The 23,947-nt window shown below is 31.5% G+C and overlaps 5 protein-coding genes across 5 annotated transcripts; 2 read left to right on the top strand and 3 right to left on the bottom strand.

Moving 5' to 3' along the window:
* Positions 1-566: 566 nt before the first annotated feature.
* On the bottom strand, positions 567-2,166 carry LOC107922438 (60S ribosomal protein L21-1). The gene is made up of 2 exons (XM_016852479.2): positions 1,661-2,166; positions 567-1,032 (listed from the first exon to the last, which is right to left on the bottom strand). The coding sequence occupies exons 1-2, from the start codon at positions 1,895-1,897 to the stop codon at positions 775-777; spliced, it is 495 nt and encodes a 164-aa protein (XP_016707968.1). The 5' UTR covers positions 1,898-2,166; the 3' UTR covers positions 567-774.
* A 1,121-nt stretch (positions 2,167-3,287) lies between these two features.
* On the bottom strand, positions 3,288-5,546 carry LOC107921070 (ribosome-recycling factor). The gene is made up of 8 exons (XM_016850922.2): positions 5,261-5,546; positions 4,910-5,053; positions 4,694-4,809; positions 4,466-4,557; positions 4,295-4,316; positions 4,132-4,200; positions 3,754-3,822; positions 3,288-3,663 (listed from the first exon to the last, which is right to left on the bottom strand). The coding sequence occupies exons 1-8, from the start codon at positions 5,472-5,474 to the stop codon at positions 3,583-3,585; spliced, it is 807 nt and encodes a 268-aa protein (XP_016706411.2). The 5' UTR covers positions 5,475-5,546; the 3' UTR covers positions 3,288-3,582.
* A 2,954-nt stretch (positions 5,547-8,500) lies between these two features.
* Positions 8,501-23,479, bottom strand: LOC107920944 (tetraketide alpha-pyrone reductase 2). Its single transcript, XM_016850777.2, has 6 exons — positions 23,300-23,479; positions 23,021-23,193; positions 10,160-10,354; positions 9,899-10,061; positions 8,940-9,129; positions 8,501-8,788 (listed from the first exon to the last, which is right to left on the bottom strand). Exons 1-6 carry the CDS (start codon positions 23,406-23,408, stop codon positions 8,647-8,649), a joined length of 972 nt encoding a protein of 323 aa, XP_016706266.1. The 5' UTR covers positions 23,409-23,479; the 3' UTR covers positions 8,501-8,646.
* Positions 12,897-15,123, top strand: LOC121229640 (uncharacterized). Its single transcript, XM_041114365.1, has 7 exons — positions 12,897-12,993; positions 13,850-13,878; positions 14,007-14,155; positions 14,245-14,347; positions 14,453-14,548; positions 14,640-14,692; positions 14,789-15,123. The coding sequence occupies exons 1-7, from the start codon at positions 12,984-12,986 to the stop codon at positions 15,033-15,035; spliced, it is 687 nt and encodes a 228-aa protein (XP_040970299.1). The 5' UTR covers positions 12,897-12,983; the 3' UTR covers positions 15,036-15,123.
* Positions 16,479-19,726, top strand: LOC107921318 (glycosyltransferase BC10). Its single transcript, XM_016851195.2, has 8 exons — positions 16,479-17,368; positions 17,886-17,984; positions 18,102-18,202; positions 18,309-18,380; positions 18,482-18,572; positions 18,659-18,739; positions 19,171-19,230; positions 19,306-19,726. The coding sequence occupies exons 1-8, from the start codon at positions 16,985-16,987 to the stop codon at positions 19,495-19,497; spliced, it is 1,080 nt and encodes a 359-aa protein (XP_016706684.2). The 5' UTR covers positions 16,479-16,984; the 3' UTR covers positions 19,498-19,726.
* Positions 23,480-23,947: the final 468 nt, after the last annotated feature.

The raw sequence follows: 23,947 nt of genomic DNA, 5'->3' as shown, positions 1-23,947 counted from the left end.
TATTTTTATGATTAAATAAACCCCTAACCTATAATTTTTACCCATAAAAGTTCTTGATTTTAATATTAATTTCAAACTCTTATTTTATTTTATTTTTCTTATGGAAATAGTAATAAGAATGAAAGAAGTTAAGTCTATATCATTAATCAAATAATGTGTGTATTTTAAGGAGCTGAAATAATATTGAGAAAGGTATTGAAATGCAAATGTAATGTAATGGTTATGAATTATCTAGCTTAAAAAGTGTAGAATATGCAAAGCTGAAAAATGAAAGAAGAATAAATTTAAATTGCCGAATGAATCTTAACTCAATTAGTATCGACAAGCCAATACAAGAGGACGGGAGTTCCATTGCGCTGAAGCACATTATCCTTCTATTTAAAGGTTGAGGAAAAGCTATAAATAGTTCTAAGCATTGTAATATGATGAGAACCTATAATGACATTAAAGTTCAAAACAATATAAATTATGTGATATACAAGTGTAAATAATTTTTATGAAAAATTATGAAAGTAGTAAGGTTTTAAATTGGACTATGACAAAATGATAATATTAAACACAATGTATAAACAAATACTACACTTTATCATAGGCATATCCATAATCTCTAAAATGATATCATAACATTAAAATCTCTGAAGATTCAGTACCTCTTCAAAATATACTAAAGAAAACAGCACTTCCAAATGTTTAATTCAGTTCACCATTGATGTTTTGCCAAAAAAAAAAAAAAGGAAAACCAAAACAATACCGCAAACAAAAAACAGAGTAGATTTAGTAACCACCCTTGAGATCATTAACGACATCGTATGGGATGGGCGTAACAGTTTCAAGTGTAGCACCATCCACCATGAAACCAGGTCTAGGCCCTTCTGGCTGCCTCTTTGTGCTAATGACCTCACCCTTTGCTTTAGCCTCTGCCTTGAGTTGATCATTCTTCACCTTCCTGAGCTTGAATTCCTCAGCGCACCTCGAAGGCTGTACATGCTCAACACGTACATGAATCCTCTTCCTGATAATCCTGTTTCCCACCTGCAGTCCACAAATATACCAATACAAAGCACATAAATTTCCAATCTACAACATACAAATCATTCATATAACTGTGCCAAACACATACCATATTCAACACTCATCCCCGAGTCCAGTTAATATAGGCACTAAGCATTACATCAAAGCCCATTCATTAAAACAATGATGGAAATTTGCAAGTAATCTTTATTGAAAGAGTGAATTTCGATTATATTAGCCTGACAGCTACCCTGATATATCCTGAATTTAAACAAATGCTATACTGCTACAATAAGATAGGTCAGTGCAATTATACTGATTCCTACCATATAAGCAAGCAAATCTAACCTTACAATAAAAGAACGTAAGATATTAACAATGGAAGCCACAAGTACATATAACAAAACAGTAAAATACAAGTTGAGAAACAAATCTAATTGGATTTTCAGAAGCATGACTTAGATTCCATTTGAAAACAGTAAACAAAACAGAGATTCTCAGCCAGACAGAAAATAACTCAAATAATACATCAAGCAAAGTGAAGATCGAAAACCCAAGAACACCATTCACCAAAACCTCATTAAACAAAAACCCAGAACTAAAAGACCTTCATTTCTTAATGAAAAGAAAGAAAAAGCCATTTTTATACCTGCTTGTTGACTTCGACACCGATGGCACGTTTTGTGACATTCCAAACTCGACCAGTACGACCATGGTAGAACTTGTGGGGCATACCCTTGTGAACGGCACCGTTTACCTTGACGTCGACGTAGTCGCCGATCTTGTAGGTCCTGAGGTAAGTAGACAAGGGAATGTAACCCTTCTTTCTAAAGGGTCTGGCGAACAAATCCCTTGTTCGAGAACGTAGACCGTGACCAGCTGGCATCTTCGGCCTCTTAAGATTTTCTTCTCTCTCACCCGCTTGAAGAAAAGAGTGGCTATGAGCTTCGCAGACCAGCAAAAACCCTAAATCTGATGGTTTTATAGCCGCATCCTTATACTTCCTTTAGGGTTTCCATTTCTTTTTCCGGTTCGTGTACTTCCAAGCCCGTCTAGCATGTGGACCGGTTTAAACAAAGATTCAAAAGATGTCTGGTTCAAACAATTTTTTTTTATTCGAGGCCCAAATAAACATTTTTTAATTCAATTATGTCCAACATAATGTTGAGAATACTTTACTTTCCAGGTGATGTTATGTTTTTTTTTTGGTGAATTATAAAAAGAGGGTAAAACCCTTACAATAGCCCACTAAAGTAATTCGAATTCAAGCCATACTTGGGGCGGTGAACGCCCTAATTAACAGGCCGAAACACAAGGGATTCGATGAAATTATGGTTTCGGTCACGCTTAAATTTCAGATATAGTTCATATAGACAAAGTTTAGTTCTCAAATTTGAAATTACGTGTAATTAATTATTATTAGTAAAATGTTTAGATTTTTCTTAAAAGAATTCTTTGCAGCTCATAATTCTAACACTTTTTTGTGTATTGAAAGGGATGCTTTAAGAAAAATCCATGCTGGAGCCGATGAATTAAATTAAAATATAGGGACTAAATTTGAAATTTAAACATAATAAAAGAACTAAATCACAGTTTGACCTATTTTATGAAACTAGTTTTCTTTTAACAGTACGATGCACAAAATAATTTTTTTTTAATACAAAGCCCATTTCTCCCTATAACCCCACCCTTAAATCAGAACGACCAATTGATTGTATACCGGAATATTTGGAATGGTTCAAATCAAGTAAAATATTTAGTTCACTTCAACTCTATGAGTTGATTGTATACCGGTTATGACTAATCCCAGTCTCTCGTCTTGACCCAAAAACCATGATTTGTGAGCCGATTAGATATGGTCGACTAAGGTCCAACCTCTCAATTTCTCTGATTCTAATCATGAATACGAGTGTGTCAATCACAAGTAAGCATTAATCTCCTCAGTCCAAGCAGGTAACAACAGACATTGTAACACCCCTTACCCCTTACTTAGTCCGTCTGTGATCCCAAGTGAGAAGCATCACATTCGATGCCCAAAGGCATCGATGACCATGTTTGATACTTTAACTATTGTCAATGATCATATTCTCCTTTTGTCAATTACTCAATCAATATCTCATATACCAAAACATTTAACATTCTTGTAAATTATACATACCACAAGGTAAATTCTCCTTTTATACTACATAGATTCTTGTGCATGTATAACAAAATTAATCCCTAAATCATATTCTTTAATTCTTTCCAAACAAACAAAAACATAATAATACATGGGATTCAAAAGTTGTAACTCATTGCATCTTTTTAAAATTTATATGCTTAAAATACATTCAATATAGTCCATGAATTTGGACGAAAGAGTGCATGAAAAGTCATTCATGTTTGCCCCAAAAACTCATCAGCTGAACCTTATGGCAAAAGCATAAAATTTTACTTTCACCATTGAATCAATGAAAGTCTGACAGTAAATGTTACCATATATATCAAGTCGAAAACTAGTTTGAACTAGGCACCTAAGCTTTCAATGCAAAGAAATTTTGTTGGATTGTATGAGCACCACAACATTGCTTCTCAGCCTTGAGTGATCTCCTTCTCCTTTGCCTTGCACAATTCATCGGCGGACTTGACGAACTTTTTAGTCAACTCATCAATCTGGAGACAATTTTCAAACATCAGTAGATTGTCAGTCTAATTAATCCACAACTTCAATCACGTTATTCAACTGCAATGAAACAAGCTCACTTCTTTCTCGAATCTCTTAGCCTCATCCTTGGGAAAACTAGAACCCGCTTTCTTTATTGTATCCAATGCCTGTAAAGCAAGCAAAATATTTACTTAGTAGCACTTGCCATGTATAACATTAAAAATTAAAATGAAAATTGATATTTTAAGCATGCTATAAAAGATCATCCACTAAAAAGTAGTGCAGGCAATACATGCAAAATCACCATAGTACGAACATCTAGACCATAGCTAGGAGAACCTTCTTCCATAAGAAGAGATTTCGCATTCAAAACTGGACATTTCATTTTTAAAAGTTTCATCCACTAGTTAGAACTCATAATTACTTTCTTTGCATTAAATTTACCGATAAAAGAAAAATCAGAGATTACTCAATACCTTTTGTCGAGCCCTTCTTATGCTTTGTTTAACATCTTCGGAAGACTTGGCAACAACTTTGCACATAGCCTGGTAGATGTAAGAATATCTTAGCAGCAAATAGCATATAGATGAAAGTACAAAATAAGTGAAAAAAAAAAGGGCATGACAATCCTAAACTCACCTGCATATGCTCTTTTGTTAATCTGGTCATGACAAAACAAAGAATGACTAAATCAGTTGAGGGACCATAAAGCAAAATGGACAACGGATATATAACAACAAATCATGAAAAAAACATAGGAAACACTCATTGCGGATAAAACCAAATGGAAAGTATTCAGCATAAACATACGGTGGAATAGGTGCGATCAACCGTTGTCCATCCACCTTTGGATTTAAGCCTAACGGAGATGAAATGATGGCACTCTCTAATGCTTTGAGAGTCTGCAAAAAAAACCCGTCAGCGTTTTCTCTAACGCGGATTGTAAATTATTGTAATTTGACATACCCTAAACCTCAAAGTGTCAAACCCTAAACCAAATTATTGTAATCCGGTATAGATGAGACTTGGGACTCTTACATTGGGATCATATGGATTCACCGATAAGGTTTTTGAATCAATAACAGAAACAACAGCTAAATGGTTCAGTTGCATCTTTACGCCATCAGTTTCAACGATAATATGATCAAGCATTCCTGTACAAACACAACAAAATTGTTTTAACTTCAAACCATTATACTACAAATACAATAAAATTTAAAAAAAATGCACAGGAAGTCGATGAATAGTGAATACCTGCAGATGCCCTTCCTGTTCTCAATTTGGCTAGCTCCCGCGATAAGGCAACTATTGCTGCATCCATCTGTGATGCAGCACTTGCTTTAACAGAAGGCCCAATATCAGGAGCAAGTTCCATTGTACTCCCACCAGAATCATCCTCTGTGACAATGCAAAATTAAGGAAAAATCACTACGAAATAACCCATTTCTTTTAGTTTTCATAAGAATCCAATTCATTCTAATTTATATACATATATAAGCTCATTTTAGCAAAACAACAAGCAACCCATTAACACAATCCACGAAAAGATGAAAGAAAACAACGAAATCCCAGCAGAAAATCAGAAAGATGGAGATAGAAAAATACTTGATTTTTTTCCTTTGGCGAAACCGCGGCGAGAATCTCTAAGAAAATCAAATGAACAGAAAGGAGTGAGGTTTTGGGAACGGGGAGTTAATTGGTTATGGGAAAGGAGAAAGTGAGAGATGTTGCGGGTTTGGGTATTTGAACTTCTAAGTATTATGGTGGTTGTTCTTATTGTGTTCGTTAATTTGATTGCTCGTCTAAGATACAAAGCCATTGTTGACCCTCCTCTCTGTTTTCCGTCTCTGTCTAAGCTTTCAGTTCTTTCAAGTTCTTTACTTTTGGCATAGGGTTTAGGGTTTTGGAAATAAAAAGAAAGGTTAAAATATTTGTTAGTCCTTGTACTTTGATAAAATATGTGATTTAGTCCATGTTCTTAAAAAATTAAGGATAAACTGCACCCAATGTTACTAAACTATTATTAAGTTTACATTTTGGCTACTCAACTTCAAAATTTTACAAAATGATGACTAAACTATTTGAAAGTTTTTAAGTCGCTGGGTTGTTAAAATTGTGTTATATGGCATTTTCTATTTGCATCGTCTGCACCAATCGCAAACTCTCATTCCCCTTCTCTTCTACAATTTAATTTTTTTCATTAAGCAACTTTGAATGTTACGAATCTATGAATCAAAATCCAAACAATTTTTTTCTCCAATCTCTTACACTAATCGTCGAATCAACTTGGATCTAAGATATGTTCTTCTACTCATTGACAAGTATTAATTAATACATTGTATACATTGTCGAATTGTTACTTGGAGCTCACTAGCCAAACTTAAAAAAAGAACTTGATAGTCTAAGGACTTGAATAAAACTTTTGAATAGTTCAGTGACTTAAATGAAAACTTTTAAATAGTTCAATGACAATTCTATAACTTTCTGAAGTTAAGTGACCAAAATGTAAAGTTACTAATAGTTTAGTAGCTTTGGGTGTAGTTTATGTATAAATTTAAAAACAGGTTTCTAATTCAAAAATATCAAATTGATCATTAATATTATTAGCATTTTTTATCAAATTTTTTCATTTTGACATATTGATTAGCCTGCCTTCATATGACGTAGCATATTATTAATAAAAAATAAGCATGTTCAGTTGACAAATTTTGACTAAAATTACTAACGATGACAATAATTAGACTACAATATTTTTAAATTAGAAATATAGGAGGATTGAATTTTTAATTTTTAAAGTATAGGGATTAAATCTTAAATTTTAGATAACTATAAGGACTAATAACACATTTTAACCTTAAAAAAAGTAAAAAAGAAACAATTGGATAAACTACATAATTGATTACCCAACTATTAACATATTTTTGTTTTGGTCATCAAACTAAAAAAAAACCATAGTTCATCACTTACATTATCAACATGGAATATTTTGATCACTCCCTCCTTAAATCTTTGATGGAAGGATGGTGTAACTTTTGTAATTAGCAAATAATTAAGTTGCCAAATAGCAATTTCTTAATTGTGCCATGTTACAACGCTTTCCTTGATTGTAACTTTATGTACATATATATTAGATGAAAGGCTCAAAATTTATACAATTTATCAAATTTATCTTACTTTAAATGAAAAAACAAACCTTATACAGATTTTAGGAATTTGATGTTTATTTTAAAAGAATTTTAAAAATTGAAAAAAGATATATTTTTCTTTATTTTGCAGCAAACAAATGCAAATGGATTTTTTGAAACTGGATTTTTTTTGCCACAAATTTTAATTTTAGTGTCAAACAAATTGGTGATAATAGATAAGATATTATGTTGATTTTTTTTATAGTAGTTGCTAACAATTATAACGTTAGAAAATTGAACAATTGTGAATTTTTTTTAATAATTGACACTAATAGTGGCGGTATTATTTGTGACGAGGAGTAACGAATTAAAATTTGATCACTACATCAGTGGCAGTGTCAACTTTCGGGTTGGTTATCTCCCGTCGTTTTTTTCTTCCATCAACTATTTTTTTTTCTCATTCATTACACGCGTTTTTTCTCTTTTCAGTTTACAGATTTATTTTGTGGGTATCTTTATCTTCACATGGACAACTGACGGTGCATGTCATTCACTAAAACTTTACCGACCACCAGTATTTTTTTTGAAAAGTGGGTGACTCTTCGTCAGCTTCTTAATATGTTTCTGTTTTGAAAGTATTTTAAAATAATAAATGATTTCACATGTCGATTTGGATCTGTGTTGTCTTAAGTTTTATATTTTTTTTGTTTGTTTTTCAATTGTTTAATAAGTTTCAGTTTTAGAAGTTTTTGTCTACTCTTGTAGCACGTTTGAGTTTTGTTTATGCATGTAATCTTAGTTTTGTAAGAAATTTTAGGGATGATTTTGTTGTCGTACTCTCTAATTCGGCGAATGTTCAATTCTTTTGTCGATTTTTACGCGATGCTTTAGACCATTCGGGGTTGATTTTCTTATCGCATTAAGTGCTTGAAATCATTCCAGATATGTTGTGCTTGAGTTGTGACAAAGTCAATTGTCAATGTGTCATAATGTTCTATTGATGCTGAGGTTAAAGCCTTTGCTGGGTTGATAAAACTTATCCTTCATCATCTATAATGAGTATTTACTATTTTTTATCTGAATTGTATGGTTCCATTCATTAAATGAACTTATCTTTTAAAAAAAATCATCACTACAAATTTTAGAGACTATTATTTTTCCACTAAAAATGCTTTTTCTTGAGGCCTTTATTAGGGTTTCTCCATAACCTCTCTTGATGCCTAACATATCGGCCCTTTAGGGCCTCCACCCGACTAGCTGCAACAATCCTTGGGAGTTGAGTTGCCTTCCTAAGGACCTTGGAGGACCTAGAGTAGTTCGAGAAGTTCATAACTCACATTTGCCACCCTTCAAGGTAACTTCCGCTTCTCTTGTTCTCTCGTTGCTAACCTAGTTCACTACCCCTCTTATTTAGAAACATCGATGTCATCAATACTTAAGTCTAATCACTTATATTACTAAACTTGTCTACGGGTCGGATAACCTATCCAACCTGATTTGAGTTAAGTTTAGATAAAAATTTTTGCACTTTGAACTTATATGGTTCAGTCTGAATTCAATTTAAATAATAAAAAATTCTATTAATTAAATTTAATTATAAAATATATAAAATATTAATTAAAAATATATATTTTAATATTTTAATAATTTTTGAATTGTGAAATAGACTTGCCGACCAAATTCACTAAAAAAGGGGCCTAAATTTAAAAAAAAAAATTGAAACCTTGACCCGATCAACTCTTATTATTACTGATTTAGAAACATATCCTATACTTTTGCTAGAGCAGGGGTTCATAGAAATAAGGATATCGTTAAGTAGTGCTAGTGCTCTTACATATGAACCCATTTGCACAAAACAAGTGAACTTCACAGAAATCCTTGGTCCTGAATACTCTTTATACAATCATCAAACATTTGAGGAAGTGATTTGAATTCCGGGAATCCCAACTGTTGAATCTTACTCGTGTCCATGCCATGTGCATTGTTGTCTCCTTCTTGACTGCTACACCTACAGTGCCGATTTAGTTGATAAAGTCAGTTACTACTTTCTGCTTCATAGCATGTTGCAATGTTTCCCGATGATACTTGATAAGTGATACTAGATGGATAAAAGGGAAACATTAAACATATGAGACATTTCGAAATGGTTTGTGACTCACTTGTTTTCAAAAGGATAAGAAGGATATTTAGCTCTCAGCATCTCAATGATCTGTTCCCAATGAGCTACCGAGCCAGAACATACCAACCTGCCTGATGCTTTGCTTTCCTCCATAGCTAAAATGTGAGCTGCAATCACGTCATCTATGTGCACAAACCCTACTGTGGTGTTTGGGTATTCACCTTTTATACCTGGTAAGGATGTCGATGAGAATTTATTTCTCCAGGGAATGAGGACTAGCCATGGCACTTACAGCAAAGAGGAAAGAAACATTGCATAAATATTTTAGCACTATACTTAAAACATGTCCACAATATACATATGCTTAAGTTAAGACAGTTCATGTTCGAAGTTTGTAGTTGCATCTCCCAACAATATTGTTTCCAAGAATTAAACCTGCATTCTCTCATTGGAAGTACAATGTGTATTACCACTATATCCAACATTTGTTGATTCAAGGATTCTAATCCTCTCTACATTTATCATTATTTTCTCGTTACTTTATAATTCCATCCATCATCCTTCGTTATAATGTTTCCTTAATACTTACTCAAATACCTTTTTTATACCCCAATAGGACCATTTGTGTGAACCCCTCAAAAACTCTCCATGACAACTCTTTGTAATAGCCTCTTGTCTAACGGCTTGTACGATGAGCAAGCACACTCATTAGTTAGTACCGCACGAGACTGCCACGTTAGAATAAGATAACCTAAGACACAAACATGATCACATGGGACATACCACAACGCCAAACAACCTATGTTGGCAGTGAATGTTTGGTCACTGACCTCTAACCCCTAACTTCTAATCTGCCAATACAACCCGTCACGTGGCACTATGAGATAAAAATGATCCACTATATAAGCATGAGAGCACAAGGGAAACGGGGATCCATTCGGCCATCTCTACGTTTCTACCTTCTTCTACCTCATCATGAGCGCAAAAGAAATATCTGACCTTTAACAATGGAGAGTATCAGCAACAAAGTACTGGTCGGTTGCGGCGCAAGCAAAGGACCAACCACGAAAGATGGGTTGACAACCACCAAATCCATCCCACTTTCTTTTGCTACTCTCCATGCTTCTTGTTCACCTATTGTCTTTGCATACGCATAAAACAGCTGCATGGGGAAACCAAGATTTTCAGGGAAAAGAAAATTCATGTAAACAAATTAACAGACGGAAGAAAAATGTTGCAGTCATCCTGCATGTTTTTTACATTGTAGCGTTTGCAATAGTTTGGATCACTCCAGTGTGATTCGTTAAGAGAAGAAATTTGCTGGTTCTGGACATCAAAACGGTAGCGTATTGAAGAGCAAGAAGAGGTGAGAACAACCCTTTTCACGCTGCTGGCTTTTGAACAGGATCTCAGCACATTCAAGGTGCCCTTTATGCATGGATCAATCAAAGTTGCCTGCGATACAAGGAAACGAATTCTTGCAAAAGAAAAAAAAAAACCCATAGTTTCTTATTGCAAAATTAGAATTAAAATTCTAGTAATTTGAAATTTCCATTTATGGTCTATATAGGGACGAAACCAGAACAATTTTTTAGAGAGACCGAATGAAATTTAATTTTGTATAGTTTATATCTTTATAATTTTTAAAAGATTAAATTGAATTTTTATAATTTTTAGAAGGTAAAGTATAATTTTATCTTTACTAATTTAAAATTTTAAAATATTTTAAGGGGTTTAAATAATAATATTTCATTTTATAGAGAGTCGAGGCCCTGCCACCCTCTAGATTCGTTTGTTGCCACCAGACTTTTTTTTGTCAAAAGATTTGAATGATACGATTGTCGTAGAGTGAATAAGCATGATGACAAAGAAAAAGAAAAAAAAAGTGATATATACCTGATTAAAAACAGAAACTCCAATAATGAAAAGTATAAATTTAGAATGAGATGAAGAAAACTGAAATACTGCTAAGAAAAGTATATGGTGGAAATTGAAGAAAAATTGAAATAATAAAAAAACGATTAAATAGCTAGATTAATTAACATTAACACTATTAATTAATGCAATTAAAATCTGTTAATGAAAGAACATTAAAAAAAACACCTTTCCAATTACTGTTAATGCTAATTAAAAGTTTCCAACGTTAAAAAAGAACATTTCCAATGCAATTAAAAGCTGGATTAATTAATTTAATTAAAAACTGGAAAATTTTTTAACGTTTACCATTAAAAGATTTTAATTAGATTAATTAATGGTGTTAATGCATTAATAAAAACTAGAAAAACGTTAAAAAAAAAAGCTGTCCAACGATTGTTAATCCTAATTAAAATTTTCCAACGGTCAAAAAAAGCATTTTCAATGCAATTAGAAGCTGGATTAATTAATGCAATTAAAAGCTCAAGTACTTAAACTTGTTTTCAATCTCTCCCATAACTTTTTACTTTTCTCTTATTTTAGATTCAGCTTTCTCACCATTGGAGTTTCTGTTTTTAGCCATGTATATATCAATTTTTCTTCTTTTTCTTTGTCCTCATGTTTCTTCACTCAACGGCGAAAGTACCATTAAAATTTCCTAACAATAAAAGTTCGGTGCCGCTAATGGCAATAGTGACAGCAATCAATACCCGCTTTAAAATAACCCTTTTTTTAAAAAAAAAATACTGGTGCTACCAATTGCAAGAGTGACACCCATTAAAATATATATTTTTTCTTTTCCCTCAGAATAACGGTATTTTAAAGCGGGTCTACAAATACATATACTAGTGCCGCCAATGACAATAATGACATCGGGGTTTACTATTCAAAACATGTCATTTACATACATAATTTTCAGGGTAGGTCATTTTTATAAATAATCAAAAGTTTTGTCATTTTTATAAAAAGAAAAAAAACCAAAATATAAAAATGCAACTCTGCATTTTGTCCTTTTGGACTCACAAAATGCCAAGCATGTGATCTCACGCCAAGTGTTTTACACTACACTTAGAGTATGTTTGGTTGGGTGTATTGGCATAGCCAATACACCCCTAATCGGTGGGCCCACTTAATCCCACGTTTGGTTGGGTGTATTGCCCTAATACGGGCCTATTACGTTACGTACGCAATCCTCATTTTCTCTGCTTCAACGCTGATTTCCAATCCCTTCCAAAAGAAAGGATTAGCTAATCGGTGTCTGTTTTACCCTTCCCAGCAGAAATCGTTCTCCCCACCCTCTCCCTCTCCCTCTCCCTCTCCCTCCCAACATCAACAGAAGTTGCCACCGAACCAAACCTCCACCCGCTCAGATCTTTCGCCGACTTTCATCTTGGCATCTTTCACCAACATCAACAGAAGCGGCAAGTGCGTCTTCTCTTTTTTTACTTAATTTGGATTTTTAATTTTCTTCCTCATGATTGTTTTGTTGACAAAAAACAGATTTGTGTTCTTCAACTATGGTGGGTTTTGTCTGTTGAAATTAGGGTTTTTTTGGGGATAAATTATCAATTCTCCTGCATTATCATTCTATCTTGTATATTGTAGGCTTAATTTGCATTAGACTCTTCCTATATAAAACTCAATGTGTCGGTTTCGTTTGTTGATTTTTTTGTTTTCCTTTTCCATCTTCAGCAATTTGGGCAGCCACAGTGGTTGACTATCAAAGGGCACTCACATTTTGTTAAAAGGGTGAGCATTTTTCTAGTTTCCTAAACTCTCCACATACGGTTCTATTGATGTAAGCTAATTAAAAGTATAATCCAATTCAATGAAATCAGGTTAGTGAAATGCTGGAGACTAAAGGTTGTCAATTTAAACTTGGTTGTGAAGTACAATCTGTTTTGCCTGCTGATAATGGTGAGTGCTTGCCTCGAAAATCATCCATCTTTCAATATTTACCAGGAAAAATATGACTTTTTCATATCAGATTTTACAGACCCCTGAGGATAGTTGTGTATAAATGGATTGACAGGTACCACCATGGTCTGTGGAGATGGTTTTCAAGAAACTTACAATGGATGCATAATGGTTGTTGATGCTCCCACTGCCCTAAAATTATTAGGAAATCAAGCAACATTTGAAGAAACAAGAGTACTGGGTGCTTTCCAATATGCTACCAGGTACTAAAATTTGTACTCCCTCGTTGATCTGTTTGCCTTCGAACGTCTCAAAATTAATATGCAAGTATAATCTAATCTATTTTGTACGTTCTTTAGTTTATTTAAAGTGAGCTACTAAAATTCATGAAATCTAATCAATTGTTTCTGTTGGCAGTGATATTTTCCTTCACCGGGATAGTACTTTAATGCCACAAAACAAATCAGCTTGGAGTGCATTGAATTTTCTCAATAGTAGCAAAAATAATGCATTCTTAACATGCTGGCTCAATGCATTACAGGTATGTCAAAAAATTAAGTTTGCTAATATTGTCTAACATCTAGGGAAGCATAGAAGATTCTTGTCAGATACCATTTATTTCATCAGAATTACTAAAATACTTGGTTGTTTATCCAATTATAACTTGAGTAATGCTGAGTGGTTCTTATTCTTTTTACAGTATATTGGGAAAACAAGTGAGCCATTTTTTGTGACTGTCAATCCAGACCATACCCCGAAGAATACCTTGCTTAAGTGGTCGACTGGCCATGCAATTCCCTCTGTTGCTGCATCAAAAGCTTCACTTGAGCTTGGTCAGATTCAGGGGAAGAGAGGAATCTGGTTCTGTGGTGAGATCCTCATGAAATTAGTTAACATTTTGGACCAAAATTTTGGGGAGAAGTAAATTATCAAGGGATGAAACTAGCTCTTTTAGTTCTCTTCCACTAGCTATAGATTTGTGAAGTATTATTGCTACTGTTATGGTGCTGTGCTTTTATATTTCTTGTGTTCTAAAACCTTCATTAGCTGTCATTATAAGATAATAAAACACGATGTCAACTGCCTCTCGTCTGAGTATCTGTTTTACAATTATTTCAGGCTATGACTTCAATCAGGATGAACTAAAGGTACCTCTACCTAGTAATTTCTGCTTATTTTCAACTCTTAACAAGCAAGATAAATTCCTTTAGTTTAGGCTGCAATGAAAGTACAAGAATCCACAAAGCATGTTTCTAAGGTGCTCTTTTTTTCTCAGGCTGGTATGGATGCTGCACATGGTATCTTGGGAAAGCATTCTTCTGTTCTGCACAGTCCAAAGAATATGTCACCCTCTTTCATGGAAACAACGGCACGCCTCTTTGTTACTAAATTCTTTCAACAATATATATCTATGGGCTGCGTAACGTGAGTTCTTAAATATAATCACTCAATGTTAGTTCACTGCATGTTTTTCTACTTGAATTTGACACAATTGACCATGTGGCTATCATCAGTTTCTTAGAGGAAGGAGGCAGAATTTTCACTTTCAAAGGAAACATGGAAAAGAGTCCTCTTAAAACAGTTCTGAAAGTGCATAATCCTCAGTTTTACTGGAGGGTACACACCACACATTACTTAATTCTTAATTCAGTTGGATTACTTGTTAATATTAAACTCTATTGTCACCTTTGCTTATGAGCATTATATGTGCTTTCCCTCCAGATCATGAAAGAAGCTGATATAGGCCTTGCAGATGCATATATCCATGGAGATTTTTCTTTTCTTGATGAAACTGAAGGCCTTCTTAATCTTTTCCGGGTAAGAAAATGTTATCGAGATCTGTTCCTATACATACAATAGAAATTAGGTTTGTTATGATTTATCATAATCTTCATTGATAACTTTGCAGATTCTTGTTGCCAATAAAGAGAACTCGGCTGCCTCAGGATCGAATAAAAGAAGGTTCATTATAAGCTTGAAGAAGAATCTAGATTGCAATACTGGTAGAATCCATAAATAAAACCGGTTTATTAAGCATGGACATTTATTTGGTTGCAGGACTTGGTGGTCACCTGCTCTGTTAACAGCTAGTATATCATCTGCAAAATATTTTGTGAAGCATCTCTTAAGACAAAATACTATTACACAAGCTCGTAGGAACATTTCTCGTGTTGTTTGTGCAGCTATGCCATCAAGAAGAAGGACGAAATCGAGAGAGTTGCCAAGGCCAATCGTTGAGGAATTGGTAGGACTTTGCATAAACCATGGCAGTGGACACTTCTGTTTTTTATTCAGTACTTTATAAGTTACCTATTTTGTGTTCCGAACATAATATGAATGTTCCGTTATTTAAGTTGAGATGTTATTGAAGAAAGCATATCCTGTTTTGGTTATATATGTTGTACTTATTTTGCCATGGTTTGAAGCTGTTGAGTTCATCTTTGCTGCAAACAAAGAGATGAGAGTGCTTGATGTGGTTGTTTTGACCACATTAAATCGCCCTGCCTGTTGCTGATAATTAGTACTTAAAAAAGAGACAATTAAAGGAAGAAATCAAATTGAGTTTTTCCAATTATTGAGCAGATGAAATTATACAAGTCTTTCAAAAATATTGTTTTGAATTTCTAACCCAGCCAATAGAAGCAAAGAAAAAATATTAATTGGAGCAATTGTACAAACTTCTATTTGAAGTTAAATACAAAGGCCGTAACACTATTGAAATCAAGCCTTTCAACCTGCATTAACAATGGAAGAGACTGCAGTTCATCAACGTCAAATTTTATATGTTTTATGAACATGATTCTCTCTATCTACAGATAAAGAAAATTTTTTTTGGAACTTTATACTACAAAAGTCGATTTAATAATCCCCGTTCTAATACTGCTTATGTTGTTTGGCTTGTTTCAGTTGGAAATATAATTTATTAGTTATAATTATTTTAAATTTTATTAAATCATATATTTTAATTAAAATATATTTAATATTAATTATTTCAAATTTTCTTTTATAGTATCATATATTATGATTTGAGTAAATTCATATAAGAATATTAATTATTAAGAATTTTATTAAATTATATATTTTAATTATAATATATTTAATAATAATTATGTTACTTTATATTTTACAGTATCATATATTATGATTTGAGTAAATTCATATAAGAATATTAATTATTAAGAATTTTATTAAATTATATATTTTAATTATAATATATTTAATAATTATGTTTAAATATGATTAAATTATTTATTATTGATATTAATAATCTTATTAAAATTTAAATAACAATAACAATAATAATTTACCAAAACAAATTTCTGCTAATTATAAGAATTTTATTAAATTATATATTATTAATTAAAATATATTTAATAATAATTATGTTTAAATATGATTAAAATATTTATTACTGATAATAATAATCTTATTAAAATTTAAATAACAATAACAATAATCATTTACCAAAACAATTTTATGCTAAGGGTATTCTAGTCATTTTAGTTTTTTCCATTATGCTATTACACCTCTATTCCATTCAACCAAACACAAGATTACTATTACGCCTCTATTCCATTACATTCAACCAAACAGTGGATTAGCTATTACACCTCTAATCCAATACACCTCTAATCCCAATACACCTCTAATCCAATACACCTCTAATCCAATACAGCGAACCAAACGCACCCTTAGGCTTGGTTTGTTTCATTTAAAATGACTTTTAGAAAATAATTTTTTGAAAAGTTACTACTTTTTTACAGCTTGTTTGGTTTGGTGTATTGGCTAAGCCAATACACCCCTAATCGGTGGGCCCCACCTAATACTTCTCTAATACGTCGTTTGGTTTGATGTATTGGTAATACGCATCTAATCCATTACCTTCTTAATCGGTGAAATCCACCGATTTCTATTCCCCCCTCTTTGCCCAGATTAGCTACTGATTGAGCATCACCTCCCTGATTTGCCCTCCCCCCATCCCCTTGTTTCTCTTCTGTTCCTTCATCCGATTTCCTTCCTTATTTCTTTGCTTTTGTTTTCTGCCGATTTCCTCCCAGTCCATTATGCCTCTTTGCTGCCGATTTGTTCCCTCCGTTTCCTTTCTTTTTCACCTATGGTTTCTTTTTACAGATCACATTACATTGATCCATTGAAGAATCTGGGGTTGGTTGTTGGATACTGATTGATTACCTTGAGGAGGAAACTGAAACAAAGGAGAAACACATGAATATAGAGCTCTTTTGTTTATACTAGATGAAGGTAGCTAAGGAGTGGCGATTAGGTAGCATGGGTGATACTAAGATCTTGCCTGGATCTCGCCATCGCTCTCCTTTGAAGAGGCCAATATGGATTATTTTAATGGTTTCTTTTGTCAGCCTTTTTCTAGTTTGTGCTTACATCTATCCACCGAATAGCGATGTTGCATGTTATGTATTTTCTTCTAGAGGTTGCAAGGTCCTTACTGATTGGCTTCCTCCTCCTAAAAGGGAATTAACTGATGAGGAGATTATTTCACGGGTTGTGGTTAGGGATATTTTGGATACACCTCCTGTCGAATCCAAAAATCCTAAAATTGCATTCATGTTCTTAACTCCAGGTTCATTGCCATTCGAGAAGCTTTGGGATATGTTCTTCCGTGTAAGTTTTTTTTGGTTGTTGTTGCTAGTTCATTTTTCCCTTCCGTGATCTAATGTCTTCATATTCTTCATGGACTTTATTTTTTATTCCATTAAATCTCATGGTTATTATCCTTAAATTCAGGTTGGTCATTTTACTAGTTTTTGTGTCCAGGAATTGCCTAATATGAATGAGAGCCATATGTATTTCATTTTAGTAAAGAACATTTCCTTTGTTGATTGCCAATGCAAATATGTTAATGTGTATGGCGAAGGTATTAGTGAAATCAATCTGGCTTATTGTGAATTGATATAATTGCTAGGGTGGAGGACAAGGCAATTCCCTGCTTTGTATGATTCAGGATGTCTGTATCAATTCCTTTTGGTTATATCGACTGTCTGCTCAGTCTGTATTGTTTCTCTTGAATTCTTGCAGAAAGGAATTCTAATAACTTTGTATATCTTTTTCTGCATTTTTGGTTTTTGAATTATAATAACCATGTATCCTGATAAAAAGGTTTGCTCAATTTTCTTGGCAGGGTAATGAGGGAAGATTTTCTGTTTATATCCATGCATCAAAAGAAAAACCAGTGCATGTGAGCCCTTACTTCCTTAACCGGGAAATTCACAGTTCTCCGGTATGTTTCTTAGATCAAATTTTGTGGTTGAGCTTTGCTATCTGATATATGACTACTTCAACAATTATTGTACGGTTAGTTTTTCTATTGATCTATTTATTGACACTGAATTTGCAGGTTACATGGGGAGCATTTTCTATGGTTGATGCAGAGAGACGATTATTGGCATATGCTCTAAAAGATCCTGATAACCAACATTTTGTTTTACTCTCTGACAGGTAAAATATAGTTCGTGTCATTAACACCCCCGCCCCTCCCAAAATATACATATATATATTTACTTGTACTTTTACCAAATCTGAAGTATTGATGGTGACATTGCAGTTGTATTCCATTGCATAATTTTGATTACGTCTACAATTATCTAATGCATGCTAATATGAGTTTCATTGACTAGTGAGTAGAATCTGAGAGTATTACACATACACATACGCATAATGGACTTTGTTGCACCATTTCCCTTGTTTGAAATTTATCCCACCCACTTTGTTTGCCAGCTTTGTGGATCCTGGACCTCATGGAAATGGCAGGTATTCAACACGCATGTTACCTGAAGTAGAAGAGAAAGACTTCAGAAAGGGTGCACAGGTATGTGTTAATTGATATTATAAAGTCTCTTATGAACTTATACAGTGTCTTGTTGTAGCAAGTTTAAATCATTGAATTTTATGCAGTGGTTCACAATGAGGCGGCAGCATGCTCTGCTAGTCATGGCTGACAGTCTTTACTATTCAAGGTTTCGGGATTACTGCAGGGTAAATTTTATTAAAGTATTCTGTTCTCGTTTCGAATTTACAGCAGCCTTGCATTCATTGATGAGAGCGTTGGTTCACTTTTATTTGTTCCAATTTTAATGATTATTCTTTGTATTCACCATTTCGACTATAATGTTGAAACATAAGAAGAATTAATTTTAGGTGGCCTAAGTGTAACTTCTTTTGGTACATGATGCCAAAAGTAGCTCTTAACAATTGCTGTTTATCGAAAGCATTACGTATCCTTACTATTGTCTGTTAGACTGGTCTCAACTATCCTTATTGATGTTTATTTCCGTCATTTTCTAGCTTAACTATTAGCATTAGCACTAAGATAGTATTTCTAGCTTTAACAAGGGCACAAAATGATAGAATTTGTGCCTAAGTTTATGTTGCTGACATTCAGTCATTCACGTTCTTGATTATAACAGCCATTTGCGGATGGCAAAAACTGCATTGCCGACGAGCATTACCTCCCAACCTTTTTCAATGTAAGAATCATACTCTGCATCATGTTTTTCATACATTTCACTTTAGCTTCTTCTAACGCTTGTTCCTTTTATCAGTTGGTTGACCCCGGTGGCATCGCAAACTGGTCAGTAACGCGCGTTGACTGGTCTGAGAGAAAATGGCACCCTAAATCATACAGGGCACAGGATGTTACAGAGATTGCTTTTTCCCTTAACTTGTGGAATGGACACATGAAGTTGGAGGTTATTTTCAATGGCAACTTTGGACAGTATTCGTTTTCCTGCTAGATTGGTGAGCTATTTTGTTTGAAGTGAAGAATCGGTTTCATGGAAGGCCAATTGGAGTTGAGAGCAAGGTGAAAGAGATATTGTATCGGCTTGAATTTCTTCTATTGAATGCTTGCTTTATATTTTTAGTTGAAAGTGAGATATTGAGGCAGTACTTCCGTTTAATTCAGAATTGTTGTAAATTCAATCGAGTTCTTGATGATAATTCGATATGGTTATGTTTTTTTTATTTTTTAGAGTTCAATTCTTACTTATTAAATTTTATTAGTTATAATTATTTTAAATTTTATTAAATCATATATTTTAATTAAAATATATTTAATATTAATTATTTCAAATTATCTTTTATAGTATCATATAATAAATTATGATTTGAGTAAATTCATATAAGAATATTAATTATTAAGAATTTTATTAAATTATATATTTTAAGTATAATATATTTAATAATAATTATGTTTAAATATGATTAAATTATTTATTATTCATATTAATAATCTTATCAAAATTTAAATAACAATAACAATAATAATTTACCAAAACAAATTTTTGGTAATTATTAAGAATTTTATTAAATTATATATTTTAATTAAAATATGTTTAATAATAATTATGTTTAAATATGATTAAAATATTCATTATTGATAATAATAATCTTATTAAAATTTAAATAACAATAACAATAATCATTTACCAAAATAAATTTATGCTAAGGGTATTCTAGTCATTTTAGTTTTTTTCACTATGCTATTACACCTCTATTCCATTCAACCAAACACAAGATTACTATTACGCATCTATTCCATTACATTCAACCAAACAGTTGATTTGCTATTACACCTCTAATCCAATACACCTCTAATCCAATACACTTCTAATCCAATACATCTCTAATCCAATACAGCGAACCAAACGCACTCTTAGTGTTTGGATCAATCTGTATAAAATATTTTTTGTTATTTGGTAAATTTTCTGAAAATATTTTATAAAAGTTATTTTCAATGAAACAAGCATACATGTGAGATTTTCTTATCTTATCATTGTTTAATTGAGTTTATTTTATATCTATTAATTTATATTTTACATTGTTTTTGCATAAATTAAAAATATTTTATTAAATTCAGGTTCATTACAAATGTCATTTTTTAGTTCCATGACTACCAAGTGAATATTCTTTATTTAAAAATGTGGCATCAACAAAATTGACAAAAAAATTTAACAATATTAACAATTGGACTTGATTTTCAAATCTAAAAAGTAGAGGGACTAGATTCTTGAAAATAAAAGTGCAAGGACTAAATTCTAAATTTGTGAAAAGTATATTGAATTATGACATATTTTAACCTTTATACTACAAAACATTTATTATTAATATATTTATAATTATAATAAATATTTATTATTGATATATATGTTTAATAATATTGAAAATTATAATAATTTATATTATATTTTAAATATTTTTTTAAAAATAAATTTTATTATCAATATAATAATATTAGATTTGATTTAAGTTATTTATATAAAAATAAAATTACTTATAGATGAACTTTTTTTCGGAAAATAACTTACGTTTTTCAAAAGGGTAAGTCATTTGACAGGAAAAAAGACTTATTTTTTATTAACTTGTAAGTTATTTTTTGTTGTTTTCTACAAAACAAACACAGGAAAATAAAAAAAATTCATAAGTTATTTTCAGTAAAACAAACAGAGCTTTAAATTTATTTATCGCATGCTTGTAACGTGAATAAAAAATGTATGTAATAAATATATTAATTAAAATTTTATATAAAAATTAATTAATTTTAATTATATTAGCAAAGTTGTTTGATTACTAAATACTAATTTATTAATTTATTATATAAAACACAAAAAACATTCTTATAAAATTATAACTTAATTTGATTTCATTCTTAATTTCAAAGAGTTTTTCCCAACTTTGAAACTGGAAAAGTTTTCATTTAAAACTATTTTTAATTTATAAGATTTTAAATTAATAATAATAAAAGTATATTTTAACTCTCGAAAAATGATAAAAAAATTAATTTAATTATTTAAATATTATAAAGATATAAACTATTAAAAAAATAAAATTACATTTTTTTATCATAAAAATATATAATTTAATTTCAAACTCTTCAAAAAAATTTCGTCCACATATATATACATATTTGATTTTGGGCGATATATAATAACAAAAAGTAGTTTTAATAATGAAAAAGAATGATCAAAGTTGCTTAGAATGTGACCTGCGCCAAATTTTGGAATTAAGCTGATGATCGCAATTAGGTCTCAAGAAAAGTAAGCTTTCATGGTGGGAGAAGCACCCAAGTAATTTAAAATAGTGGGACATAAAAGACAAATCAATTATACCAACTTTGCATAAAATCCGGATATCAAAACTATATGTTTTTATTTATATTTAAAATTTATTAAGGGTTAATATGTAATTTGTTCCCTAAATTTGTTTAAGAATATTTAGTTGATACTTCAATTTTTTTTTATATCTAGTTGATATTTAAATTTAAAATCAGACACACACATAACCTCAATTTGTTAATATCATTAATTTTTTAAGTATTAATATGTAATTTGCCCCTTGAACTTGTCTAAACATATTTATTTAGTACATAAATTTGTCCAAAAAATTATACATTTTAAAATTAATTTATATTTTAAAAAGTTTTTAATTTATGTTCATCACATATCATATTAAGAGGTTATCACGTGTCACCATTAAATAAATCATCAGTTTCACATCATCATAAACTAACAGTATTAATGCAGAGTTACCAATAAATTCATGAGATAAATTACATATTAATCCAATTATTAAAATATTTATTTTTTTACAAAATATAAATATACTTACGAGGGTATTTTTTATTTTTTATATTCAACAATTATCTACAAGAAAAACTACCCATAATCAAATTTAAACACGAATAATTATAAATATAAAAACTTTACTTTTATTATTTCAATTAAACTCATATTTAATTTTTTATATAAATTTTTTATAATATATGTAAGTTTTTTTTTCACTCAGAACGATGTAATATATATACATATAAAGTTGACTATCAAAATCAAGACCATAGGATTGCTCAAATGTTGCACATGCTAGTGCTGCAATTCTGATTAATTAACTAATTTAGAGCAGATAAAACTGTAATACTAATATTTGCACTATTTTTATGTTATAATTATGTTTTGGGTTCTATATATTTATACAATTTTTTTATACCTCATATAATCTATTCATATTCTATAAACCTGAAGTGAAAAGTTAACAAAAATTGATTAAATCTTAATTTGATTAGTATGAGTATTATTGTTAATGTAATATGTGTGGATTCAAGTTCTTCTATTTATGAGTAGAGAAGAGCTATGAATAGTTCTAATATTGTGTAAAAAACAGATATGATCGGAACTAAAAAAAATTGGAAAAAAAAAAACCTAACCAACAGAAGGGAAACTTTACGTTCTTAAAAAGAAAGAAAAAAAGAAGCATTAGCAGAACCTGAACGTTATCGTCATAAGGAACAAGAACCGGGCAAGCGGTGTGGAAAACACCGTCAACGCCATGAATAGCTTCGTCAAAGCTTCCTTCCTCCATTAAATCAGCTTTCATAATCTTCAACCTCTCTTTTGCTCCACTTAACTCCTTAAGAAAACTAACCTTTTCCACATTCTCTGCTCATAATAACCTTATATAATGTTAAGATTTTGATATATTCCTTAGAAAAATGTTTTAGAAGTAGAAAAAAAAAAAGAAAAAAAAGCAAGCAAAACATGATACCTGGATTTCGCACGGTTGTGCGCACAAAGCAACCTTTCTCCAGCAAGGATTTAATCAAAAAAGCAGCAATGAATCCGGTTCCTCCTGTTACACAGTACTCCGGCGCCATCTCCCTCTCCTCTAATTTCCTCTCTTTTTGTGTGCGTGTGTTTATCAGAGTCTTATTTCTAAGATCCCTAACCACTCTCTATTTATAAATAGGATATTATTGTATGCATTATAGTGAAATTAAAAAATCAGTGAATAAACTTGATTGATTGTTAGGGTGCGTTTGGTTCGCTGTATTGGATTAGAGGTGTATTGGATTAGAGGTGTATTGGGATTAGAGGTGTATTGGATTAGAGGTGTAATAGCTAATCCACTGTTTGGTTGAATGTAATGGAATAGAGGCGTAATAGTAATCTTGTGTTTGGTTGAATGGAATAGAGGTGTAATAGCATAATGGAAAAAACTAAAATGACTAGAATACCCTTAACATAAAATTGTTTTGGTAAATGATTATTGTTATTGTTATTTAAATTTTAATAAGATTATTATTATCAGTAATAAATATTTTAATCATATTTAAACATAATTATTATTAAATATATTTTAATTAATAATATATAATTTAATAAATTCTTATAATTAGCAGAAATTTGTTTTGGT

This window comes from Gossypium hirsutum, chromosome A01 (assembly GCF_007990345.1).
Source record: "Gossypium hirsutum isolate 1008001.06 chromosome A01, Gossypium_hirsutum_v2.1, whole genome shotgun sequence".
NCBI lineage: Eukaryota > Viridiplantae > Streptophyta > Magnoliopsida > Malvales > Malvaceae > Gossypium > Gossypium hirsutum.
The sequence above is the reverse complement of the archived record's forward strand: the minus strand, read 5'-3'. Positions and strand labels throughout refer to the sequence as shown.